The sequence below is a fragment of the Aspergillus campestris genome (assembly GCF_002847485.1).
Source record: "Aspergillus campestris IBT 28561 chromosome Unknown P168scaffold_5, whole genome shotgun sequence".
NCBI lineage: Eukaryota > Fungi > Ascomycota > Eurotiomycetes > Eurotiales > Aspergillaceae > Aspergillus > Aspergillus campestris.
Window position 1 is genome coordinate 1,902,503 of NW_020194340.1, and position 19,107 is coordinate 1,921,609.

Here is a 19,107-nt window from a genome sequence, read left to right on the forward strand (position 1 = left end):
GAATAAATGACTTCCAGTTGATGATTTTATCCATTATCCATCTAGTAGAACGATTTGCGCTCTGGGTATAGAGATTGTCGATCGGATTTAGATCAACTCATGATACGGGCTGATCGTTCTGTACTCCGTACTTGATCTATCATTATCCCATACCCCAACCCACCTGGTACTCGTGTAGACTGGCGATCGCGGATAATACTCGGCTTCCCTGCCCATACCTGCAGTCCTGCGCCACCATTCCACGCTTATATACTTTCTTCCATTCATCTATCTGCATGACTATGACGGTCTATCAACAAGTCCAAAGAATACTCTCCCACCTATGTATAATTCATAGATCCTCTCAAAAGACGTAAGGTGGAGACAACAGCCAAGCTCACTGCGGGGAAACAACACCCTAGATTCCTCCCTCCAGCAAGGGACCCTAACCTTCCCCTGTTGGGCTCGTCAATCCTCATCCCGTCCCCGTGGGGGTCGGCCCTCCTCCGAGAGTGTTGTCCAATAGTTGATGCAATATCCGTGTCTATCGCCATCCACCCTCGGCATGGTCTGATGGGTCTGGTTGGTGTATAAATACTGACAGGTCGGTTATCGTTCGGAGGGTCTGCTTTTGGTGATTTGTGATTTGTATCTTTACTTCTATCTTCTGGTTGGAGAAGCAGGACAATATGGCTGGCTGGTACGCTCTTGGGGTCGCTTTTTTTGCGGCCATCGGGACATTTCTTTTTGTAAGGACTGATTCCCTCGTATTGTCTGGTTCACTTCTTACTTATGATGATATGACACAGGGCTTCGATACGGGAATCGCGACTACTAGTACGTGTGCATGAGAACAGTTAGTTGGGACGCATGACTGAACTTTCCTCCAGCCATCGCCCATCAAAGCTGGATCGATTATATGGATAACCCATCCAAGGGTTTGACGGGTGCTGTATGTGACCGCACCTGCGTTGGCCTGCGACGTATCATCTAATCGATGTAGGTCGTCGCGGTGTATATTGCCGGCGAAGCGGTCGGCGCGCTCACGCAGACGTTAATCGCGGATCGACTGGGCCGTCTGCGCTTCATGGAGCTCATGTGCGTGGTTGTCACGATCGGGACTGTCATTCAGACTGCCTCTGTTAATATCGGCATGTTCCTCGCGGGCCGTGTGTTGGCTGGTTTTGCTGTTGGGTGAGTCTGCCTCATCCCACTGGGATACAGTTAATGCCTTGAAGCGACATTTTTCAATCAAAGGATGATGTCTAACAGAAACAGAGGCATGGTCGCCACAGTCCCCATCTACCTCAGCGAGATCTCAGACCCCCGCTACCGCGGCCTCATCGGAGGCATCTCCGGGTGCGGAATCTCCTTCGGAACAATGGCCTCCAACTGGGTCGGCTACGCCTGCAGCTTCGCCCCGTACGGGCCGGTCCAGTGGCGTCTTCCTCTGGGCATCCAGATACCCTGGGGCATCATCATGTTCTTGGGGTTGATCACCTTCATGCCTAATTCCCCGCGCCATCTGATTCGGCGGGGTTTGATTGAGCAGGCGCGCAGCGAGTTCAGCCGGATTCGGCGGGATCTGCACTCGGATGATGTGCAGAGGGAGTTTGCGGGGATGTTGGCGCAGATTGAGTATGAGAAGGAGAGGGAGATTACCTCTTATCGGGAGATTTTCCGTGTGTTTAGACATCGGGTGCTGGTGTGAGTGGTTTGATTTGGTTAGTTTCGAGGGCGCTGTGCTGATGAGATATAGGTCTATTGCTGTGCAGACTATGACTAGTTTGACTGGTGTCAATGTTATCCAGGTGAGTACTATTCTTCCCTTTTCAGAGGAATCTTAGAGAGACTCTAGGGAACTATAGAGACTAAGTCAGGACGTGCGCAGTATTACCAAAGTAAGCCTTCTCTTCTCCATCCTGATATTCAGTGTCTGACAAACTCCAGCAATCCTCTATAAATCCCTCGGCATCGGACCCCACGGGGTCCTCGCCCTGGCGGCTGTGTATGGGACGATAGCCTTCCTCGTGAACAGCCTCACTACCAAATACCTGACAGACCAATGGGGGCGTCGCAAGTACGTCCTCCATCTCTCTTCACCCTCCATCTTGTTTTTTTTTTTCACTGACAGCCCTGGAAATCCAGAATGATCCTGTCCGGATTAGCCGGGATCGTCGTGGTTGAGATCTACGCCGCTGTGATGCAGCGCGAGTTCCAACATACTGATAACCGCGTGGGCAAAGGGTTTGCCATTTTGGGGATTTACCTGTTTGTTGTTGCGTACTGTGAGTGGATGCCTTGGCCATTGATTAGAAAAAGGTATATTGATGGATCGTTATAGATGGTATGCTCAACAGCACGACCTGGCTCTATGGAGCTGAGGTCCTCCCCATTGCGCTCCGAAGCAAAGTGATGGGGTTGGCAGCGGCGTCTCACTTTATAGTCAATGTTGCCAGTGCGTCCCCTCTCCCTCACCTATATATTTAGATATATAGGAGAAACAGAAAGGAAAAAGCTGACCACTATATGAACAGTCACGGAAGCCGGCCCCAGTGCGTTTGCCAATATCCACGAAAACTACTACTACGTTTTTGTCGTTTGCTCGGCTTTCTTTCTGGTTGTGGCTTATTTCTATTTTCCGTATGTTATCCCCTATCTACCTGTCTATGTCTTTATGTCTACTGTGTTTGGGGAAGGAAACTAACATCCAATAGGGAAACAAAACAAAAAACCCTAGAGGAAATCGCCGCCTCATTCGGGGACAAAGTGGTGGAATCCGACGAGACAGCGAGCCGAATGCGAGATGACATGGGGAGCCCAAAGCCTGGGGAGGAACGAGTGGAGGTGATAGGTTGATTTATCCAATTATTTGATTTTGTTTGGAATTCGGGTTTGTGAGTTAGGGCAGACTACGTAAGATGAGGTTTAGTCTAGGATAGTGGCGGGAATAGTCGAGCCATGATGACAGAATGACGACGATGCCTTTTTTGTCTTACAATGAGTAATGGTGGCCGTTATACAGCATCATTTGTTTTCTCATCAGGTATTCAATATTGTATCTTATGTAGATGTAGATATTGTATTGATTGATATTGGGCTTATAGATAGTACCTTAGGGAGCCACCCGTTCTATACCATGGTAGCATCGATCCCACGCATCGATATCCATAAACCGTGGAACCCCCCAAGATCTCCCCACATGATCAGTATAGATACAGATCAAAGACTGAATCGACTGATGACGGGCAAACCGGGCGCAGCCTCACCAACCAGGTTGCGCCTTGGAGGGTTATGATGAATGAATGAATCAATCTGTCTTTTTTTATATAAGTCTTTCTTCTCATCTTCTGCCTTTTTGATTTTCTACCTTTCATATTCTATCTGTCTTCTATCTATCTTCTATTTGTCCTCTATACTCTTCTGTTTGTCTATTGCTTCGATATTTTGATTGATATCTATCTATCAAAGAAGATCTCCTTGTTTGTAAGGCTAGAACACTCACGTGGTAAGTCATATCCTGAGGCTCTCTCTCTTCTTTTCTTTCTTCTTCTTCTTCTTCTTCTTCTTCTTCTCATCCTCAACTTCGTCTCATTTTCATCTCATCTTCATCTCATCTCCATCTTCACCTTCGTATCTCCATCTTCATATCTTCCATCATTACATCACCCCAGCCACTCATCATCATCCCTCTAGTGTCATCTTACTGTTGCCTTCCCCCCCCCACTACTAGTAGTGGCAAATAACACGCCTCCAATCGCCCGTGTTGCATCATCGCTGCCCTCTCTTTGCTTTCTCTCTCACTCTCGTCCATCTCTGCCTGTCTATAATTTACCCCTATCTATTCATCTCTCCATCCTTACTCCTACTGTATCGTGTTTGTATCCAACCACATCGGAGCGGTGGTACACTTCATCCAACCCATTTCATCCATTCCTTGGCCTGGTTCCAGCTGTACCACGAACCCCGCTCTCCACCTACTTCCCTGTTGCCCCTCTCTAGTGTCTTGTCCTGTCTTCCACTACCCTTTCCCCTCCTTCGCTTGTTCATCTTGTCCCACTCTCTCACTCTCGTCATCTTCCCCTCGCCTCCTGTAACACCATCCCTACGACTCATCCACCACCCTGCTCTAAAACATGTCATACATCTACAGAGAACCCGACCGGGATCGAGACTGGGACGAACCTCGTTCCGCCGTCTCTGTCAAGCGCTACGTCATCCCCTCGGACGACGACCGAGATCGAGACCGCGACTTCTTCCGTCGTCGAGACAACTCCGATCGTGATCTGGTCATCCGTCGCTCCGACGATCCCATCATGGCTTCGCGCTACGAGCGTGACTACGACTCACGCCCCTACTCCGAGAGGGACTACTACGAACGTGAACGTGAGTACTCTGAGTACCTTGACCCCGATCGTCGCACCTCGGGGTTTCGGGAGGGTCACCCGGTAATCGTCAATCAAGGTCCCGTCTACGTCCACCCGCGCGAGTCCGACTACGAGATGGTCCAACGGTCCGAGATAGATCGCGATCCGGCCTACTCGTATCACCGCCGGGCCCGCGACTACGACGACGACCGTCGGTTCCGTCGCGAGCTGAGCCCCAGCGACTCCGTCTCCCAGGCCACCCGTCGCCGGGACGACCATGGTTACAGCAGCGACGACAGCATGGTCTACGTTCGCAAGGATGGCTTCGACCATGAAGACCACCCCAATCATCACCGTCACATGGCGGAGGGCGCCCTGGTCGGCGTCGGTGCGGCCGAGTTGCTCCGCCAGCGCCGGAAGAAGGACGGCAAGGAGGAGGAGTCTGACGGTTTGGGTCGCATCGGACGCGATGTCGGCGCCGGGGCCCTGGGCGCCGTCGCCGTCAGTGCCGCCTCCCGCGCGCGGGACTACTACCGCAGTCAGAGCCGCCATCGCTCCCACTCCTTCGACGAGGACCGCCGCTCCCGTTCGCACCGTCGCCATCGCCACCGTCATTCGCACAGCCAGTCGCGCCACGGCCGCTCCCACTCGCGTTCCCGCGCGAGGACCTTCGCGGAACTGGGCCTCGGCGCCGCCGCCATCGCCGGGGCGGTCGCCTTGGCCCGCAAGAAGTCGACTGACGACCGACGCAGTCGCTCCCGGCACCGTCGGTCCTCCGCGTCCCGCGCCGACCACGCCCCCGGGGACGAGACCCGCAGCCGCTCCCAGGCGCGCAAGCACATGGCCGGCGCCGGCCTGGCCGGGGCCGCCGTGGCGGGCCTGGTGGACCGAGCCCGCAGCCGCTCGCGTCCCCGCCACCGCTCGCGCTCCCGCTCCCAGAGCCGGCTGCGGCAAGTGCTCCCGATCGCCGCTGCCGGGTTGGGCACTGCCGCTGCCACGGGTCTGTACGAGAAGAACAAGGAGAAAAAGGACCGGAAAGAGTCACGGCATCGGGAGCGACGGCACTCGCGTTCCCGCTCTCGCAGCCGGGCGCCGTCCGAGCCGTACTATTCTGAGGCCCCGCGGGACTCAACCGGTCTGATCGAGTACGGCGAGGACCCGGTTCACGGCAGCATCCCCGCGGCCGACTACTACGGCCGTCCCACGGGCCCACACGGTTCCTACCCCGACTCCTCGCGCCACCGCCATCGTAGTCGCAGCCGGGGGCGGGGTCGGCAGCACAGTGGGAGCTCGTCTGACTCTGACTCAGGTAGACGTCGCAAGCATCGCAGCCGCTCCCGCAGCGTCGCGGAGGCGGCGCTGGCCGCCGCCGGGGTCGGATACGGCGCCCACAAATACTCACAGCGCAAGGACCGCAAGAAGGCCGAGAGGTCTCGGTCTCGACCACGTTAGTAGTCTTCTTCTTTCTCCTCTCTCAACCGACCCGGCAACTGACAACTGGTTCCGTATAGGGTACGATGATGACGGACGCTATGACACGCACGATGACCCGTACTACTCGGAGCCCTATTCACCCTATTCGCCCCCTTATTCGTCTTCTCCCCCGGTGCGATCGCCCATTGACAGCCACGCCTATCCCAATGGCAGCCCTTTCCCGCCGCCTCCTGGCTCCGCACCCCGTCCGGCCGGCAGCGCCGCCCCATATCACCCGGGCGAGTACTATCCGCCTCCACCGGGCGCAATCCCTCCGCCAGGGGCGGTCCCTCCACAGCCTGCGTACGCGGGGCCTCCTCCCGGCGGGCGGGAACCATATGCGCCTCGGCCGCGGCGGGCCGATGACAATGTGAGTACCACAGGGCCGATCCCCCCCGCTGCACCCCAACACACAAACGACGGTGGGTCCTGGGACGACGTCGCTCCATGACTAGGTACTGACAGGGAACATTCAGGTCTAAAACCCCCGCCGAGATGGATTCCCCGTACCCGAACCGACCGGAAGCGTAGACGGCGCGGCACCAGTCAACCGCCTCCGCAGTCAAAGTCAGTTGCGTTCGTGGAACCGGGGTACGAAACGGACGATAGCGACGTCACCGTGGACTGGAGAAACGACCATCCCCGGCGACGCAAATCTGACCGGCGTCGCCGCCACTCCTCGTCCGAGCATCATGCCTCCCGGCCAGATCGCCCCCCCGATCATGACCAGGACCCGTCGTCCGACTCCGACTCGACCATCGACCTCCCTGACCGATTCGACGCGCACGGTCGACTTCTTCCCCAGCCGGGAGACGATCCACTGGCGGATCAATTCCAAGATCTGTTACGGGGAATCAACCGTGCATTTGCTTGATTTGTTATCTGTTTCCTGATTGTTTCTTAATTGTTTCATGACCTCATTTCTTGATGTTATTGACGACCTAGATGGCTACTGCTTTGTTTTTTTTAATGTGGTTTAATGCTTTGATGATGCACGAACGAAACGATATAAAATCGATAATGATGTTTTACGAGAGAGGATAGTGTGTTTTGTTTTGGATGTTATGATTTGATGTTAATGATTGATTTTATAATGATATATGTCTGTTTGATATTTATTTCACTTGAATAGAATGATACTTATGCTTTGGATTATCTGTTAGACAGGAACTAGCAACAGGACTGTACGTACGTAGCTTATATTCAGTACTGCTAGCGAGTTAGTACTCTGGGTTTATGCTGAGGTATAGCTAGGTATAATATGGAAGAAAGAAAGAAAGAAATACTACACCGTATTAAGTGAGGTAGACACCTAGTATCGAAGCTACGGGAACTATGAATGAAATAATTATCATATGAGACGACGAATATGTAAACCGAGATACACCACATCTCTCTGTACGGTATTGTATCTATTTGAAAGCAAAGTAAAAGGAAGACGCCATACCAATGCCATACACACAAATACACACACACATATACATAAAGAAAGAAAAATATGTTCATTCATTTCATCTGCCATACCATGCTATGCCATGCTATTTAATCTTTTTGAAGGCCGTTTTCGTGGATAATACTTGTTCAGATCGTTGTCACGTATCAATTGAGATAAGGAAAGGTAGGGTGGGTGGGGTGGATGGACTTGAGTGAGGGTTGAGTTTGAGTAAGGGGAAGGAGGAGGAAGAGACAAAGGGAATGGATGATGACGATGAGCGAGGGAGCGGTTGAGTTGGAAGGTGGGTGTGGAATAAGTGAGGAAGTGATAAGAAGTGAATCGGCGCAGATGGGGTATACAGTACGGTACAACAAAACAAAACAAATAAACAACATCATCATTATCAATGACAGGATTCAGCAGGCAAGGCGGATCAAGCCAGGAAAACCCGGGCGGTTCGGCCAAGGACGTCTCGCACGGAGTCCAGCGCGGAGGGTGCCGGTGGGTTCGACCGTCTGGACACATGAGTCGACATGAGTACTACCGTGTTATTCGAGTGGGGATCGTGGTCAGGATCCTCGTCCCCCTCCCCGTCCCCGCCCTTCCCGTCGGGGATGACCCGTACGCTGGAGCTGATCGACGCCGAGTGGTACCGCGAGCTCAAGGGCAACGGGTACTTGATCACCCCGCGAACAATCAGGTCGAACGGATGCTGGAGGACGCGTTCCCACCGTTCTGTGCCACCTTCCTCGGTCTTGTTGCCCGGCCGCGGGAGACGGATCTGCCCCTTGGATGTAGAGGCGAGGTGATTCCACGGCGACGCCTCGAAGGCCAAGGGGGAGTCAAATCGGAAAACCCGGCCCAGGAGCATCGTCTGGGGATCGCCCGCGGGATCCGAGTCGATCGGATCCGTGCCCTTGTCCACACCGCCGTTCGCCCGCACCATCAGCGTGGGGTCCGTCGGTTCGCCCGCCGTGCCGTTGGGACTGGCGTCACCCCGGACGGTGCGAGCCCGCTCGACGCGCCGCCGGCTCTGCTCGGGGCGGGGAAGGGAATCCCCATTCGAGCCGATATCCCGCCAGAGCGCGTCGGACCCGACGAATCGGCTCTTGGCGAACAGATTGACGTCCATGTCGTCCACGGTCACGGGGAACAGGTTGAGGTTGACGGCCTGCACGCTGAGGTCGAGCATGAGTTCCTGCTCCGAGGACAGCACGTTCTGGATCGCGAGCACCTGCACATCCACCAGGGGCTTGGTGACGGCGATCAGGAAGGTGACCGCCCCGCTCGCCACCAACACAAGCAGCAGACCGACCATGACGCAGAGCCCTGATTGGGAGCAGTACCCGCGGTGCCGTTGCTGCATGTACTCCATCTGGCGCAGGCTGGCGCTGTTGGGGCGCCGGGTGCCGTGGCGACCGCGCGCGGAGCGTCCCACCAACGGCGTGCGTTCGTCGTCGGCCCCCTCCGCGTCGAAATCGTACCCGTACCGGTCCCCGGCGCGCTTGGCCGCGTGCAGCGAGCGGTAGCCGGGATTCGGGCGGGTTCCCACGGGGCGGGACGCCCGAATCCCGTTGCTGGGAAAAAGGCGCGGCGACTTGGCGCGGTTGGTACATGGCGGGGACGCGGCGCCGTCCCCGTCGAAGAGGGACGGATACAGGGAGTTCCGGCCGTACCGACCGAAATGATGGTGACGTGCCGTGTGGCTGCCGCTGCCGTCCATCCGGGAGCTGCGAGCGCTCTCCTCCCCAGGATCGCCGTCGGTGGTGCTGTACACGTTGTTGGTGAACTTCATGCTCCGTTTGCCCGTGACGCTGTGGCCGGCATCTCGCAGCGGGCGCCCCACCCGGCCGGCCAGCTGATCTGCCTGACTGGCCATGGAGGTGGCACTGGGGGTGCGGGAGTGGTAGCGGTGCTGGCGGACCGGGTAGGGGTCGGGGGGGTTGGACTCGTAGACGAAGGTCTCGTCGGAATCGGAGACGTCCGCCTCGTCGACGGCGGTGGCGACCTTGGCCTCGAAGAAGTCGGCCTTAGAGGACGGGGCGCCGCCGGAGAGTGCAGCGGGCTTGCGGGCCCGGCGTTTCTCTCGCTTGGGGCGAATGGTCTCCGTGCTGGGTTTCATCCGCAGGGTGCCGGCGGCATCGCCCCGGCCGGCACTGGTCCGATCACCCGTGGCGACGCCCAAGGAGACCTGGGGGATGGAGCTGACGGTCTCGGTCTCGACGATCATGTTGCGCACGGAGCCGTCGGTGGGTTTGGGCCGGGGCCCACTGGGGGCGCTGAGGGACGTGGACGACCGTTTCGGGAGGAGGGTGTCGGCCCGGTTCGAGGCGGACGAGATGCGGCGCCGTTTCTCGGCCGATTGTTCGGGGTCTCTGCCGCCGCTGTCGCTGCCACTCTCAACCGGGTGCTTGGCGGCGGACGGTGGGGTGGCATCCTCCTCGATACTGTGCAGGTCCGGCTCGCGGGGGAGCGGCTGGTTCAAGACCGTCTCCGTCGAGGGCGTCGACTGATCGCTAGCCATCTCCTGGACGGTTTCCAGGGCGGAGCCGGGCGCCGCGGGACTTCGGTTGACCGGGCGAGGCCCGCTCCGATCGGACCGACCGGCTGGCTCCTCGGGGGCCGTTCGTTTGCTCGACGTGTTGGCCATATTCGGCTCACTCTCCACTTTCCGCGGAGAGCCCCACAACGGCATGTTGGATTTATCCGGGCTGGGAAGGTCGGGAGACGGTTCGTCATGGGTAGGCGGGGAGAGGACAGGAGGCTTGTTGGGGGTCTGGGAAGATGCTCGCGGCGCAGCGGGTGTGGCGGGCACTGGACCTGACGAAGCGGTGGGAGCGGTGGCGGAACGATGGAGACTGCTGCGCTCCTGACTGCCTTGGCGGGAGAGAGACGGGATGCGGGATGTTGTAGTGGAAGGATGCGGACGTGAGGAGGCGCGGACGGGGGAGGATTCGCGAGAGGAAAAGGCGGAATTGGTGGCCGAGGGAGGACCGGAGATGGCGTGCAGGCTTTTGGGCATCGGCGAGGCATGAGCTGGTTGAGGGTGAGATTTCACGGATGAACGTGTCCGTTCGACCATGCCGCCCTCCTGGGCCGATCGCCGCGAGGCAGACGAGGCCACCTCGTCATCGTGAGCGATGCGGGAACCAGCGAGACCGTGGGGGTCAGGCAACCTCTCGGACTCCGCCATGATCAGACCGTCGAGTCAGGATGGGCAGACCGGACGGTGAGAAGCCAGCAAATCCGAGAGGGGACCGGACGGGAGAGAGAAAAATCAAACCAAATCAAAGAGGATCACAAGGTGAATCCCGAGAGTGAAAGACAGGGGAGAAAACCCAAATCAAAATAAGAATAGCAAAAAAAACAAAGAGAAAGGATTCGTCGTGCCAGGGGCGGTTAGGAACCAGCTCAGCGGGCGACGAATCTTTCCGTCACACGAACGAGGTTGTTGTTACACGGGAAGCCAGAGCGGAGGACGAATGGCCAACAGCCACATGCTGACGAGGGGAAGATCAAGCGGGAGAGCGAGAGAGAGGGAGGGAGAGAACAGGATCTGCCAGGAGCACTGCACGCTGCAGCGGATGAAGTGGTTGCGGGATTGACGGAGAGCAAGGATCCGAAGACTACCGACTAGGAAGAAGACGGTGTGGTGTAGGCGCCGTCGAGAGAACGTCTAGAACGAGTCCGAGACAGCCGGTCGACCAACGGGGAAACGGGCGCCGATCGGTGGTGGAGAGAAGCGCACAGAGAAAAGAATAAAGAAGAGGGGAAAAAGGACCTAGGAAAGGGCAAGAATGGGTCCGTTGTCAGCCCGTGTGTCAGACGCAAGGCATCGCACGAACGAACCAAGTGGAGATGTTGAATCGAGAGTCAGGATACAATATCAAATCCAGAGCAAGACCCCACGAGTAGACCAATGAAGGCAGCCCACGTCAAAGGGCGCCGATGAACGAACTAGGTCTAGGGTGGTGGGCAGTGGATGAGAATCGGGCCAGAATCACCAGCTCCGGCCTGGAGATTGCTTGTTCGTGCAGACGGTTGAGAATTGGTCAGGATGGACCGATTACCGACATTGAGAATGAAATTGAGGATGAAGTTGAATGTGGAGAAGACAATAGATGGAGGATGGAGAAGAGAAAGTGAAGTTGACGTTGAGAAGAAGAAGAAGAAAGTCCGAGGTTGGATATCCCGTGACCGGTAATTACCAATACGGTCATCATGACCTCATCATATATGTTCTTTCTCTTCTTCCTATCCATATTGAACTCTACTCCATACAATCTATCCTATAGAACTGATATCTACATCCTGATGAGTGCCACACAAGAATCCAGCCACAAATCCAGACAGGTTCATCCTTCTACAGAAACAGGGACAGAGCCTGCCAAACCACCAGCGCCATGACATCACCCACACAACTCCCGAACCGGGCAATATCCATGAAAATAACAATAGAAAGAAATAGGAAATAAAGATAGAATGAAAATAAAATCAAGATAAAATAAGATAAGATAAATTCGTTCATGGTCATCGGTCATCGGAATCGACCATCATCGTCGATCATCGTCATCGTAATTCCTCACACAATCTTATAGACGCGTTTGGCAATGGAGAAGGAGGCGAGGGCAAACAGGATCAACCCACCGGTGACTGCAAAGACCTTAGGTTAGCATGGTGGGATTATACCGACGATCGCTGGGATAAGCTTACTCGAGTAGAACCATGACAGACTATCCACGTCTTGACCTGGCACCTTGACGTTCATCCCCCACATGCCGCAGATGATGTTCAGCGGCAGCACGATTGTACCCAGCACCGTCAACTTGCCCAGCACGTCCGCTGTCTGCTCCTGACGCTCGTTCATCAGGATGTTGATCTGCGCCAGGTAGTTGGAATGCGCACGCGACAGTAGTCTAGACGGTCAGCATCCATCACCCAAGAAAAATGAAAACAAATACAAAGAGTACATACGTCTCGTAATAGGTCAGACTGCTGGTCATCGTCATGAGGTGATCCTGAATATCACCCAAGTACAAGCCAATCTCCGACTTGGGCGCCACCTCCCACTGCTCGTTGCACCGCTTGGCGAACCCCTTCACCACGTCGGCCTTGTTGCTGAGCAGCCGGTACATCCCCATCACCTTCTTCCGGCAGATCCCCACCCGTCGCAGCATCTCACCCGGCGTCAGCGATGGCGGAACCCGGTCCGCCTGCGTCGCCTTCTCCTGCTCCCGGTTGCTGCTCAGGTCCGACGGGTGCATCTGCATGATCTTCCCATCAATCTCATCCACCTCGTCCTCAATCGCCTGGATCAGCGGCCCGAACACGTCCGTGATGTCGTCGATCAGCGCGTACGAGATCCAGTCCGAGCTGAGGATCAGGTAGTCCATCAGCTGCCGGATCCGCCGCCGCACGTTCGCCGGGTGTGGCGTCTGCGAGAAGTGGAAGGACAGCACCCCCTCCCGGAAAACCACCACGTACATGTTCACCGGCTGCAGGTACTGCTCGCTGTTCGGGTTCTGCTCGAACGTCCGGTAGTTGACGAAGTAGTAGTGCCGGAACAGCTCCACCTTCTCCCGTGCCTCCTGCATCATGATGTCCTCCGCCGTCAGCGCGTGGATCCCAAACGCCTTGGCGATCACCCGCATCTCCGCGTCCGTCGGCGACAGCACGTCCAGCCAGAACGTTGGCCGCGGCCCGTACCGCTTCGGCTTGGCCGTCCCCGGCCGCCGCGACGGCGACGCGTTTGCCGATGTGCGCGCGTCCGAGAACGCTTCGCTGATAACCGACGGTCGCCCATTCAGTTTGCCGTCGGGGCCGAGAGGTTCGGCGGGGTGATGGAAGTGATGGTGGTGGTAGTGGTGATGGTGGTTGTTCGGGGCATCGCCCAGGCCCGACATGCTGGCCCGCGGGTGCTCGGGGACCGGCGCCGGCTCGTCCGGCCCCGATTCCAGGTCGTCGTCGTCGTCGGACGACACATCCAGTTCGGGCGGCTCGGGGATGAACAGCTCCTGGAAGCTCCCGCCCGGCTGCACGAGCTCGGAGATGGTCTGCGCGTGGATGGTGCTCTGCAACTCTTCGTTGAAGTAGGTGAACCGGTAAGGCGCGTCCTCCTCCTCCATCCGCCATAGACGGTACTGCGGCCGCAGACGGCCTTCGACCAGCATCGGCTCGCTGATCTTCTTGGTCCGAAAATCGCCGATGCGCTCCTCCTTCTCCTCGCGACTCCACTCCTCCAGGACGGACAGGTCCGGCCACTCCCGGCGACGGCGGCGGTGCCGACGCGGCCCCTCGCGGGCGGGCCGCATCCCTTCCTCCTCCGCCAGCTCGGACGCGGCCTCTGCGGGGAAGCAGACGTCCTCCTCGGCCGGAAAGGTGCGGCGACGATGCAGGCCGTCGGAGCTGTGGCGATGCGGGGAGACAGGTGGGGACGGGGCCGACTTCCGTCTGGGTCGCCGACCCTCGTCATCCACGTCAATCACCATGTCCTGGGGCCGGGTGAGACCTAGGGAGTCCATGCGGTTCTCGATGGACTTGGCCATGGCAAAGTCATACTCGGCGCCCGTCACGACGGCATCATCGTAGCCCATCTCGGGCCCCAGCTTAGGCGACGTGGGCATCGACGGCGGGTTATTCACATCGTAGTCCCGCTCAGGCTCTGGGAACGTCGGACTCGAGATGTTCCGCGGCGAGCGGCGGGAGGAGGTTGTGCGGGTCGACGAGGGTCGGCGGGGGACCGAGAGCTGGCTCGGTTTCTGCTCCGTCCCGTATCGGGGGCGATTGGACTTGCTGCTGGAAGTGGGGCGTATCAATGGGGTGCGATCGTTGACCGTCCCGGCGTCATCGCTCTCGTCGCCCGCGTGAATGACGGTCCTGCTTCCCGAGGGTATATTGCGAGACATCGTCTCGGGACGCATGACTGTCGACGAGGAGCCCGGGCGGAACGACTGAGCCAGCCGACTTTCTCGACGCGGACGCAGGGGCAGCTGGTCTCTACAATGGGAATGGGCGAGGTTAGCTGTCCGGAGCTTCATCTCAAGTCTGGATGGAAATGTTAGTTCCGGGAATGACGTACCGATGATCTAACAATGCCTCGCTTTCCAAACTGGTACTGCTTAAATCCGCGCTGAGCTTGTAGAACGGGCGCGCCGCCTGTGGCTTGGGCTGATCGGCAGCCATGATGTCCAGAGGCTCTGGTTCAGGAACCGACCCAGCTGCAGCACCAGTATGAGAACCCTCGGCGGCCAAGAATGACTGTCGGCGATTGCGGCGCTTTCGATTGCGGTTCTTCTTGCGTTTGGACGTCTTGCTTGGGGTCTGCGGGTCCTCCGGTCTGGCCCCCGCGGTCGCGGCAAAGTCCAGCGTCGTGGATCGGCGACCAGGGCTCGGACGAGAGTCGGTCGGTGGGATTGTGTGTGACGACTGCCCAGCTGAGCTAGGAGTTGGGCGACGCGAATCGGACGACGGACGAGGCATGGTGGTGGCAGGAACAGGCAGACTAGCTCGATCGGTTCGTGACGTTTTCACTGGCCGGGGCGCCGGACAAGTGGTCGTTACGTGTGTTGGACCTGCACCAGATTGGGCTGAGCGCGGCCAATCACTCGCCGTGGGTGGAGGAGGAAAGTCCAAAGAGGAATAAGTACAACAACGAAGCCTCAAAAAAGAGAGGTTATTATGCAGCTAGTCCGAACAAAAGACCGAACATTGTTATGGACAGTTCACAAGGACCCCAGGGCGAGAGGCAGGAAGGAGATGAGCGAATGGGGTGAGTGGCAAGGTACGGTGGGACATGAGGTGCTGCATCCAGCAAGGATAGTCAATGATAAGCACTGGGAGGTGGAGACACGTGTGTGGGATAGATCAGTAATTTCAATGTTGACGCGAAGGACCGGTTGACGGGGAATGGGGTCCACTGATGACTGGAAGGGATGAGCAGAAGAGAAGACAAAAGTGAGAGAATGGAGAATGAGGAGAAATGGAGGAGGAGAATGGAGAAAGGAAGAGAGAGAAAGATGGATTACGAGTCTACGCTGGGGTGCGGCCTGAGGCATCCAATGAGGTCACCGACCATCGATTATACAGTTACATACATATCTCATTTTCCAACAGGATTATAACACAGGATACTGTCAATCCATTCCATTATGCCAAAACAGAGAAAACAGAAAACAGGTAAACATCATGGTCGTCATATCATAATTCTAATAGGCATGGAAACGTAGATGTGGTCATCATCATGAGCATCATCAATCAAATAACAGAAGAAAGGGGGAATAAAAAAAGTAAACAGGAAAAATAGGAAAATGAACTTTTACGGATCGGTCCCCTCGTCAATCATGAACTCATCAAGAATAGAAGCAACATAAAGTGAGTGTGACGCCTCAAATCATATTGCTTCCAGTCATGTCCATCATCGACGACGGGGCGATGCTGTGGACAGACCGCGTGTCAACCGACATGCGATCCCCACTGAGCACCTTGACCACCCGCTTGTCTTTCTCCGGGCGGGCAACGAGGACCTGCGCCGGGCACACGACCACCTCGTCTTCGCCCTCGCCTAGGTCGTTGCCCTTCTTCACCACTAGCGGGAACAGGACGACGCGGACCACGGCCTGCTGGGACTCCAGTTCCTCGTTGGAGGTGGTTTCGCCGCTGCGCTCGTTCATCAGCGCCGCGTTGAAGGAGACCTGTCGCGTGAGATCCCCGTTGGTGTCGTACTCAGGCTGCAGCGGTGGCAGCATGATGTATTCCGCCAGCTGCGTGCGCATCTCGATGGACAGCGCGGCGGCGACGCGCAGCACCTTGCGCAGCGATTCCAGCAGCTGCGCCTCCACGTGAGTGGGCGGGGGCAGGATACGCGACAGCGTCTCAAAGATCTCTAGGGCCACCGCTTCAGTGTCACTCTCCCGCTGGCGGGAGAACGCCGGTCGCTTGGCCAGCAGAGTGAGGGTGGTGGCTCGCCAGCGGTGCACGGCGGTGCGGGGCCCGATCTCGGCCAGCTGCTTCTCCAGCGACTTGAGTTTTTGCCGTTGCTCGCGGTCCATGCCGAAGAGGTAGCGCGTGAAGATGAACTCCCAGACCATCGTCATCACGACCGACATGAACACGTCGCGGCGACGGACACGATCGGTGAGGTAGGAATCCGTGTCATAGCCATCGAGGACGGCGTTGTCGAACCGGTCGGCGATCTTCTCATCCTGAAGGTCGCCCAATTTGCGGCACCGCCGGTGGTCCGAGTGCTTGGAGAAGCGGAGCACCCATTGTTGGATGTGACCGCAGAGCTTCTGGCACGCCGCGTCGAAGTAGTCCTCGTCTCGGAAGACGAGCACACCATCGTTCATTGACGCCGCGATCTGCTGTTGCAGCTCCTGAACCTTATCGCGGGCGCTTTCAAGCTCCTGGCGCAGGCGGCGCAGCTCCTGATTTTTCTGAGACAGGGCGGTCTCGACCTCCTGCCGCACTCGATCTTGCACGGTGGTTGTCAGTTGTTCGTGCTGCGAGCGCAGGTCGCCGAGCTCGCGAGTGGACGATTGTTGCAGGGTCTGGAGCTCCTGGGTATGGGACTGGGTAAGGTCGGTATTGGCGGCGAGGAGCCCGTCATTTTCTTCAGTCAGACGGGCCACTTCTTTCTGGAGCCAGTCCACTGAATTCTGGAGCTGCTCGACCTCCGCGGACCGGTCGCGCAGGTCGGCGTCGCTACGGTTCAGGGCGTTATCGCTTCTGCGACGGGCGACGCTAGTCCGACGCAATTTATCTTCAGCAGCCTCCCGGGCGGCGAGAAGAAGACGGTTTTCGGAAATCAGCTGATCCATTCGAGATTCTAATTCTTGCAGGTGTTGCATGCTGCGACGATGGCGGACGCTGGGTGGGCGGTTAGGCGACCGCGGGGAGCTGGGAGTCTGACCCCATCCCTCCTAGACATTGTCAGTACAAAGAATTCATCCACACAAAGGAAAATAAGATAAAGAACAAAAATAGTAAAGAAAAGAAAAACATACGTAGACGTCGGCCATGTTGCGCAGAGGACGCTTGCCCTTGTCGGTGATGGGGTCGTAGGTGGAGGAAGAAGGAATGCGTTCGAGGTTCAGGTCGGAGGCCGATTTCAATTCGGGGGGCTGGGGTGGGTCCCGTGATTGGGCCCTGGCCTCTTCTTTTTCTTTTCCTTTGCCTTTTTCGTCTCCCTCTCCTTGCGCCTGACTGGTCGCTCGTAGATCTCCACTTGTACTACGCATTGTTCGGCGCAACGATCGGGTGCTGCTGCTCGGTCGAAGGATCGGTGTGTCTTGCAGTTCCGGGGTTCTCGTCCCCACTCGCCAGGGACTAGGACTACCCACTCTGGAGGATTGTCTTGTCTCGCCCTTCGCAGACAAGGGTGATTGTCGGTTCTTGTCTGGTGTAGGCCATTGCTGCCGTGCCATCGCATTGTCCGTAAACTTTCTGACGGGCGTCTCGGGTCGAGGAAGCACATGTTCGGATCGCATCTCCAGGCGGGGCGTGCCGCCTTCTTGATCCGTGGGTCTGGGGCCGTCGGGTTTCTCCACCCGGCCCTCCGGGGTAGTCTCCCTTTCTCTGATCGACTGTAGTGGGGTGTGCGGCGGCGAGATCGCTTCTCCTGGCGGTCCTCCAAAGATCGACGGCCTAGGTGGTGGAGTCCGGGGCTGCTGCAAGCTCGGATCCCCTTTCAGGGACCGTGTTTGCGAGGGGCGGTCCTGCTTCGTAGTCTCCGCCGTAGAATGGACTGGAGTAGATGGTCGTTCGTGTGTAGGTACCGGTGCCTGCAGAGGGGCCTCGTGAGGCGCCTTTGCACCTGAAAAATCGATGGATCGCGATGCCCCGACCGATCGATCGCGCTCCAGAGCACTGCCGGGTCGACTCAGCTGGCTGCTCTCGCCGTGGCGAGCGGTGGCAGTAGTGGTGGGCGCCTCCGAAATCTGAATCGCTTTCGTTTCAGACTCATCCTCAGCCCCATCTTTTACCGACTCCGACCGCTGGGGTGGACTAGGTCGGCGGAACATGCCTCGCTCCAACTCGGGAAAGATGCTGGCGACCTTGCTGGGCTGGCGTCGGAGAGTGTGCTCGGGGGTATTCTCGGCCTCTATAATCAAATATTTGTAAGCCTTCTGGAGCCGCAGTCTCATCAAACTCCGCAATGGCCGGTTCAAACGGCGCCAAGGGAGTCTCAGGAGAGGTGGGTGGGGTCTGGTCCGTACTATCAGAATTGTCTTTGCTCTTGTCCCACCCGATGTCAATTGCAGGCCAGCCCTGTTCGCTCTGCGCAGGTTCCTCTGTCTTTAAGGATAGAGGTTCTTTCGGCTCCTCGGCCTGTCGTTCTTTGCGCTTCTTCTTCTTCTCTTTTGTAGATAGTTTTCTTGAGACGGGCGGTTCATCCACGCTTGGCTCAGGGGCGGTCTCAGCGACAGGAGGGTATTCTTCGGTTGATGCTGCTGGATGCGCCCCTGGTTTTGATTCTGGCACTGGCGCTTGCTCCTGCTTCTGCTCTTGCTCAGACTCTTGCTCAGGCTCGGGCTCCCTAACGGCCTCTTTGGCCCTCTCCTTAGCCTTTCTCCTTTCCTTCTTAGACAGCTTTCTTGACAAAGGCGCAGCAGTCTCGAGTTGCTCGGTGGGGGTTGCTGCCGCCTCAGTGGCGTCCCTCTCTTCGTTCTCTGCTCTGGCCGCTGGCTCTTCCTCTGGGCCGATTCCCAGTTCAAGTTGGCGCGGTTCTTCATCCAGTGGGACTTCTCTTTCCGCCACATCTTGTGGCGTCTTTCGAGGCTCCACGGACGTATTCACTTCTGGACTCTCAACATCTGGTGGTGCTTTGAAAGGGTCAACGATGTCTGCAATTTCACG

General features: G+C 57.2%; 5 protein-coding genes across 5 annotated transcripts; 2 read left to right on the forward strand and 3 right to left on the reverse strand.

The window, feature by feature from the left end:
* Positions 1–261: 261 nt before the first annotated feature.
* Positions 262–2,838, forward strand: hxt8 (putative MFS monosaccharide transporter (Hxt8); the record flags this gene model as incomplete). Its single annotated transcript, XM_024841184.1, has 12 exons — positions 262–728; positions 789–816; positions 870–931; positions 983–1,173; positions 1,258–1,686; positions 1,739–1,790; positions 1,871–1,880; positions 1,930–2,059; positions 2,128–2,267; positions 2,324–2,437; positions 2,517–2,622; positions 2,697–2,838. The coding sequence occupies exons 1-12, from the start codon at positions 669–671 to the stop codon at positions 2,836–2,838; spliced, it is 1,464 nt and encodes a 487-aa protein (XP_024693874.1). The 5' UTR covers positions 262–668.
* A 1,310-nt stretch (positions 2,839–4,148) lies between these two features.
* On the forward strand, positions 4,149–6,158 carry P168DRAFT_148419 (uncharacterized protein). Its single transcript, XM_024832780.1, has 3 exons — positions 4,149–4,359; positions 4,444–5,797; positions 5,858–6,158. Coding segments are annotated over exons 1-3 (1,419 nt in total). The 5' UTR covers positions 4,149–4,295; the 3' UTR covers positions 5,859–6,158.
* Positions 6,159–7,687: 1,529 nt separating this feature from the next.
* P168DRAFT_234289 (putative phospholipid metabolism enzyme regulator) lies at positions 7,688–10,276 on the reverse strand (the record flags this gene model as incomplete). Its single annotated transcript, XM_024833407.1, has 1 exon — positions 7,688–10,276. One exon carries the CDS (start codon positions 10,274–10,276, stop codon positions 7,688–7,690), a length of 2,589 nt encoding a protein of 862 aa, XP_024693876.1.
* Positions 10,277–11,692: 1,416 nt separating this feature from the next.
* On the reverse strand, positions 11,693–14,854 carry P168DRAFT_148450 (cora-domain-containing protein). The gene is made up of 4 exons (XM_024832781.1): positions 14,333–14,854; positions 12,229–14,250; positions 11,968–12,170; positions 11,693–11,907 (listed from the first exon to the last, which is right to left on the reverse strand). The coding sequence occupies exons 1-4, from the start codon at positions 14,731–14,733 to the stop codon at positions 11,837–11,839; spliced, it is 2,697 nt and encodes an 898-aa protein (XP_024693877.1). The 5' UTR covers positions 14,734–14,854; the 3' UTR covers positions 11,693–11,836.
* Positions 14,855–15,638: 784 nt separating this feature from the next.
* P168DRAFT_235547 (uncharacterized protein) lies at positions 15,639–17,099 on the reverse strand (the record flags this gene model as incomplete). Its single annotated transcript, XM_024833477.1, has 1 exon — positions 15,639–17,099. The coding sequence occupies one exon, from the start codon at positions 17,097–17,099 to the stop codon at positions 15,639–15,641; it is 1,461 nt and encodes a 486-aa protein (XP_024693878.1).
* Between the last annotated feature and the right edge of the window lie 2,008 nt (positions 17,100–19,107).

Bases quoted from the DNA above. Each gene is read 5' to 3' on its own strand.
- P168DRAFT_148419 (XM_024832780.1), top strand. From the start codon at position 4,296: ATGGCTTCGCGCTACGAGCGTGACTACGACTCACGCCCCTACTCCGAG. The intron at 4,360-4,443 runs GTGAACGTGAGT...TCGTCAATCAAG, and splicing joins CGAGAGGGACTACTACGAAC to GTCCCGTCTACGTCCACCCG.
- P168DRAFT_148450 (XM_024832781.1), bottom strand. From the start codon at position 14,733: ATGCCTCGTCCGTCGTCCGATTCGCGTCGCCCAACTCCTAGCTCAGCT. The intron at 14,251-14,332 runs GTACGTCATTCC...TTCCCATTGTAG, and splicing joins GAGGCATTGTTAGATCATCG to AGACCAGCTGCCCCTGCGTC. The intron at 11,908-11,967 runs GTAAGCTTATCC...AGGTCTTTGCAG, and splicing joins TCTGTCATGGTTCTACTCGA to TCACCGGTGGGTTGATCCTG.